At 34.0% G+C, this 6,000-nt stretch overlaps 1 protein-coding gene across 6 annotated transcripts in view; it reads right to left on the bottom strand.

Moving 5' to 3' along the window:
* Positions 1 to 254: 254 nt before the first annotated feature.
* USP45 (ubiquitin specific peptidase 45) overlaps positions 255 to 6,000 on the bottom strand; it is a gene marked incomplete at its 5' end in the record, with an annotated part of 50,987 nt that continues 45,241 nt past the window's right edge. For all 6 annotated transcript variants that reach the window (XM_084227789.1, XM_084227791.1, XM_084227792.1 and 3 more), the window contains 3 exons: positions 255 to 465; positions 1,427 to 1,580; positions 4,171 to 4,257. In XM_084227789.1, coding sequence (XP_084083915.1) covers positions 335 to 465; positions 1,427 to 1,580; positions 4,171 to 4,257 — 372 coding nt within the window. In that variant the 3' untranslated portion in view covers positions 255 to 334. The remainder of the gene's footprint in view (positions 466 to 1,426; positions 1,581 to 4,170; positions 4,258 to 6,000) is intronic.

The following is a 6,000-nucleotide window of genomic DNA, read 5'->3' as shown; positions in this document are numbered from 1 at the left end:
TGTTTTAAGGAATGGATTTAGTCTACATCATTGCCTGTAATAGTAAGCCACATTATAAAGGAATTTTCTTCGATTACTGTAGATTGTTTTTTCTCCCATGACAAGTATTTTTTAATGTGTTTTTACATTTATTTTAAGAATATAAATTTGAAAGCACTGAATAAATTAAATTTACATTAAAAGAATTCACCAAAATGGTAAAAATGTTAAAGAGCATTTGAGAGACATGCTATTCCTACCGAAAAGATTACAAAGGCACATTGTATATTATGGTTATCACTGCAGCATTTAAATAAAAGTGACCTAAGTAATCATTATCAGTCATAAATAATAGTTATAATATTCTTTCATAAAAAAGCAGATATGCTTGTGCACTAAGTGCTCTTGATTCTGGAACCACTTGCACATAAGTGTCACTAACATGGACCCACTGGTCAGCTGCATCACCATCAGGTTCCTTCAAACCTAACAAAACAAGAAGTATAATTTTTAACAAGAATTATGTTATGTTCTTACTCTACATTGTAAACAACAACACATTCAGCACAAACTATTTAGCTAATGCTAGATCTTACTGCATAAGTCCCATTTCTTTTTAGGTTAAAAATCTTCCAAATGAACTCTTTCAAAGCATTAATATTGTAGGAGTAACAATCAGGATCACTTTACTTTTAATATCAAGTGAAATATTAGATAGTCTTGTAAATATACCTTTTCTCGGGGAAAAGAATCATTTTCACTAAAGGGGAGAAGAACAGTGTGACTAAGTTACTAATTCACTGCTCTTTAAGCAGAATCAAGAGATTTTTATTTCAAACTCTATTTTAACTCAACAGATTTTTAATTCTGTTGAGGACCTGGATGTCATTGGAAACTTCTGACATTGTTAAAGAAAAGGTTACTCCATTGCAATCCACAGTGACTTATCACCTTGGAATACTGTGTGTGACTTCACACCACCCAGATGGTTACTTACAGTCTTATGATATTGAGGATTCTCCAAGATCACCTAAGTACTCTTTTTTTTTTTTTTAAGATGTATTTATTTATACAAGAACCCGGGTACAGGCCAGATGCGAGGGAGGGTGAGAGGATTCACCAGAGACAGTGTGGGGAACAGAACAGGCAGATTGACGAAATACACTGCTGAGGGGAGCAGCGGTTGAGACAGGAGAGGTCTGCCGCATCATGTGGGATTCTCATCGGCTAGACTGGATCAAACCTGCGCTATAGAGGCTGTGGACAGCTTCACAGTGCGGCGCTCAACCGACTGCGCCACCAGGGAGGCCCCTAAGTACTCTTAAAGATGATTCTCACTTAACATTAGCAAAGTGAATCCACTTAACATATCCATGAAATAATATACCTCTTCCAGAAAAAGAATAAATTCATTTGTTAAAAACAAAGTTAAGTTAGGATGGCATACCAGGTACACTTTTCTTTCCTGTGATATGTTCCAGTAATTTCCTGGAGGGTGTTCTCACTTTCACATAAGCAGTATAGTGACCTCCTCTCATGGAGCCACTATGTTCCACTATGCCATAGAGACCATAGAGAACTTTATCTCCCACGCTCACATTCTTTTAGACAAAAGAGAAAACCAAATTAGTAATATTTACTGAAATAGGAGAATGAAGTCAGATGTATGTCCTGCTTTAAAGAGAGAAATGTATATTAAAACTACACTGAGATGCTTATCCACACATATTAGACCAGCAGAATTTTTTTGCAAAACTGACAATATTCACTGTTGGTTGGGATATGGGGAAAAGAGTATTCACACTTCACTGATATTTCATATTATCTGGCTATGTATTTCTCTTGGATTCACCAATTGTATTTCTAAGAATCTGTCTCACAGATACATACCCAAAACGTAAAAAGACATGCACCAGACTATCAATCAGTATTATTGTAATACCAAAAAACTGGAATAGACTCAAATGTCCATGAACTGGGGACTTGTTGAATAAACTATGATGTATCCATGCAACAAAGCATCATGTTGTTTGAATAATGGAGTGCAAACTATTTCTAAAAACTAGTTATAGAATAATCTCCAGATTATAATGTTAAGAATAAGGTAGAAAAAAGGATACATATTGTAAACTATTTACAAAGGGAGATGCATAGACACCTATTTGCTTATAATTTAATAAACTATAATACCTCAAATGGTTACCTATAAGGGAAGGGTAGAAACAGGTGGAAAGGACATGAAGAAAAGCTACAGTTCTTCGAATTTACCTTGTTTTACTTACATTTTGTAAGTAAAATGTACAAAACATTTTACTTAGGAAATGTGTAATATTTTATGTAATTAATAAACAAAAAGTGAAAATAAAATGTTAAACAAATGAATATCTGGTTGGTGGCATAATTATTCAAAGAGGAACCAATAAAGTCATGTTGAAAGAACCCAGCAGCCAAATGGAAGTGGCTTTCAGTATGAAATGGGTCAAACAGTAGCCCCATTAGACTAAAATATCAGACCATGAATAAAAAGGTGTAATAAATTGAAGCATCTAATAATGCTTAAATCCATGATTGCATAATGATAAATTAAGTAATCACAGTTTGAGGACACTAGTAAACTAATTCATTGCTTTGAAAACTGGTTTATAAAGGGGGGGACAGAAAAGAAGTGAACATTTATCCTGACTTTTTTATAGGAACATATAACTAAATGGATGAAAAGAATTTACCTATATATAGTATTCTAGCTAGCTAAAATGAAGAATGAATTAGAATATGGCCTTTATGTAATTCTTAATGAGCTTATGGATTGCATATTATATGGTTGCTAATACCATAAAAAGATAACTGGCATTATGTGCCAACCTATGAAAGAATGTAAGTCTTCTTATGAAACAGCCTTACCCAAAAAGGAATATCAAACCTGAATCTGTTCAAGCCTTCTAAATCCAACTACCTAGTTGCAGGAAAATAAAGGACTGAGAACAATAATCAAAATCTAAACTGTGGGCAGCTACCAGAAAGATGCCCCAATTACTTCAACAAATAAATTGCAAGTGGAGGGAGAAAAGGGGAGATGGGAGCAGGGAAGCTGTAGTAAAAGAAGCTAAAAGATATTATCCAATCATAATGTGTAGCCCTTATTTGGATACTAATCCATTTAAAATTTTTATTTATGAGACAATTTGTATATATACTAGATGATAAGAATTATTGTTAGTTATGTTTTAAAAAGAGGGAAGTTCTAGTATCTACTCATCTTTGAGATGTAAATATATATTTTTCATTTATACACATTTCTCCAGTAACAGCAAAAATGTAATTAGAGCCAACCTGTTCTCTTAGAGAGCAGTCGTTATTGTTTTTCTTTTCTTTTCCTAAATTCTAGTTAGCAGTGTGCTCAGAACATCATATGAATTCTCAATAAATCTTAAATCAAGAAAATAAAGTATAAAATAAAAAGGGTGATGTGATCATCTTTTTGAGACAGATCGTGAAATATTTAAGAATTAAATGATAGCTTATAAATCTGTTTCAAACTAATGCAAGAGGAAGAAGAGAATAAGGGTGTGGCCTGGGCAGGACTGGCAATGTATCTATAGGTACGAGGGCTAGGTGATGGGTGCTAGGGCTTCATTGTACTGTTACCCCATTAACTGTTCAATTCTCTCAAAGACAAAATCATCAATTCACCTACATAGCTCTTACATATTAGTAATTATACACCAGACTGCTCTTTATACCTAATAAAGTATTAGTAATTTTGGTAAGCACACTATTCTCAGTACTGCACATGACGCACTAGTATATTGATTTACAAAAGATTAAAGAACTCTACAAATGCTAAAACTACTGTCAATGAAGCACATCAGTCGCAAGAAACAGGAGAGGCCCAAATTCTGCCTGCTTCTGCCAGCAGCCATGTGCTTCCAGTAGCATTTACAGGCAGCTTTGACCTTCATGACCACCATGCCTCATGCTTTACCCACCTCTACAACTTTCCCTTATTCTGTCTCCCAAGTGACCAAGTGTGTGGAATGTGTCTCTCACGTTAGTGATTTAATTTCACTAACTATACAATTCCCTTTCAGAGGAAAAGCTTATTTTAGAAAAGAAAACCATGGTCTAATAAACAATACATAGAATATTTTAAGCATATTATTTGTAAACTAATTAAATATTTTAATAACCTACCTTACAAGTAGCAGAACAGAAGGGTGCTAAATCAAGCAAAAGTGGAAAATCTACATGTCTGTTAACTTTGCGAAGACTCAAGCCAGCCTAAAAAAAAAAAAAAAAAAAATTAAAGTAACAAATTTACATCTAAATCATTGTGTTTATTAAAGTAAAAAAAGGAATCCTGAAAGTTTTTTTCATAGTTATAAAAATGTGACTAATGAATAATAAACAAATTGATAATCAAGTGTTTCATTTGGTTTCATGAATTGTTATTATAAAAGAGTATTCATCTAAACATGCATTTTTACACAAATATGAGAATAATTACTTTTACTGTGGCCTTTCAACACTTAGGGAAAAATAAATTCAATGTGATGAAAGTTAAGGTACTGACATATACACTATTATGAAAATATATTCAACTAGAGTCAGTAGCCTGGTGTTTTATGTCTGACTAATAACTGGTTAACAGCTAACTTGACTCTAGGCAGCCCCATCGAGGTCAAGGCAGAAAATAAGTATAAATGAATAGAATAGGTCCTTTTCAGTTCTAAAATTCAGTGATATTTATTCATTAAAAAAGAAGAAAAATCCTCAAAACAACTATCAAAATAGTAAATTGTATATAAATTGAAATGATCCTTCATGATCTTTTACCCATTCGAATAGGTTAAAAAAGTAATTTCATTGTTTTGCTGAAAAGGATGGATTTTTTTCCATACTTTTTGCATTTTTTACTTCTTTTATGAATTGTCAATTTATGTTCTAGACCCACTCTATTGTTGGGAGTCTTGGTATTCTTCTTGTTGATCTTTAAGAGTTCTTTACATATTTACAATATTAATCATTCACCATTTTATAACAAAGATCTGTGTTCTGTTTGAGACTTGCCTTTCAGTGTTGTGAATATTTCTGATATACAGCTTTAAGGTTATTACAATGAAACAGGCTTTCAGGGGCACTAAAAATCTAGAAGCATAGATATTGCTTAGAGACTGCTCTCCACCATTCCCAATCCCTAGGAATGAGAATACAGCTTTGCTGACATTACATTTCATCTTGAGAACAAGAGAGAAATGAGATACCGGTGAAAAATTCCCCTCATAGGCATAAATTCTTTATGTAAGTTGTTCCTAGATAGGGATGCAAGGACCAATATAAAATAACTGTGGCACATCAAGAAATTAGCTTCTCAGATCTGGCATGACCCTATCTGTTTCAGTCACTGCAAACATATACCTTCCATCAGATATACTGATGTTATTAATAAGACATGGTGCACCTGCTCCTGCTATTCACAGTCATTTCATGTTCACTGCGTTTCAATAACTCTGACTACAGAAAAATCAAAAACTTAATCTAAACTTTCTGTGAAGTGGGATGGAGAAAAATCTCTTCCTCCCATCTGTGGATAACATGAAATATGATTAATGTATGATCAAAGCTCTCCATCTTTTACCTTGAGATTTCTATCTATCATAAGTTTTATACTTACAAAGACTTCCACAGAGAGGTTAGGTTAATGTTTATTGGAATTTTTTGCTAGTACTGGGATATTTTGTTTCATACATATTTTAAAAGTTTATCTAAAGGGACCTCCCTGGTGGCGCATGGGGTTAAGTCTCAGCATTAGGAAGGTATCAGCAGCCACTGCAGCATGAGTTCAATTCCCGGCCAGGAAGCTAAACCAAATGGTGCTAAACCAAACGACACCTTTCCTGTCTCTCCCACTGTTCCCCTCAGCAGTGTACTTTCGTCCTTCTGCCTGTTCTGCTCCCTGCTCTGTCTCTGGTGAATTCTCTTACCCTCCCGTGTCTCTGGCCTGTACCCCAGCTCTTGTACACA

Source organism: Talpa europaea (genome assembly GCF_964194135.1).
Source record: "Talpa europaea genome assembly, chromosome: 2".
Taxonomy (NCBI): domain Eukaryota; kingdom Metazoa; phylum Chordata; class Mammalia; order Eulipotyphla; family Talpidae; genus Talpa; species Talpa europaea.
The sequence above is the reverse complement of the archived record's forward strand: the minus strand, read 5'-3'. Positions and strand labels throughout refer to the sequence as shown.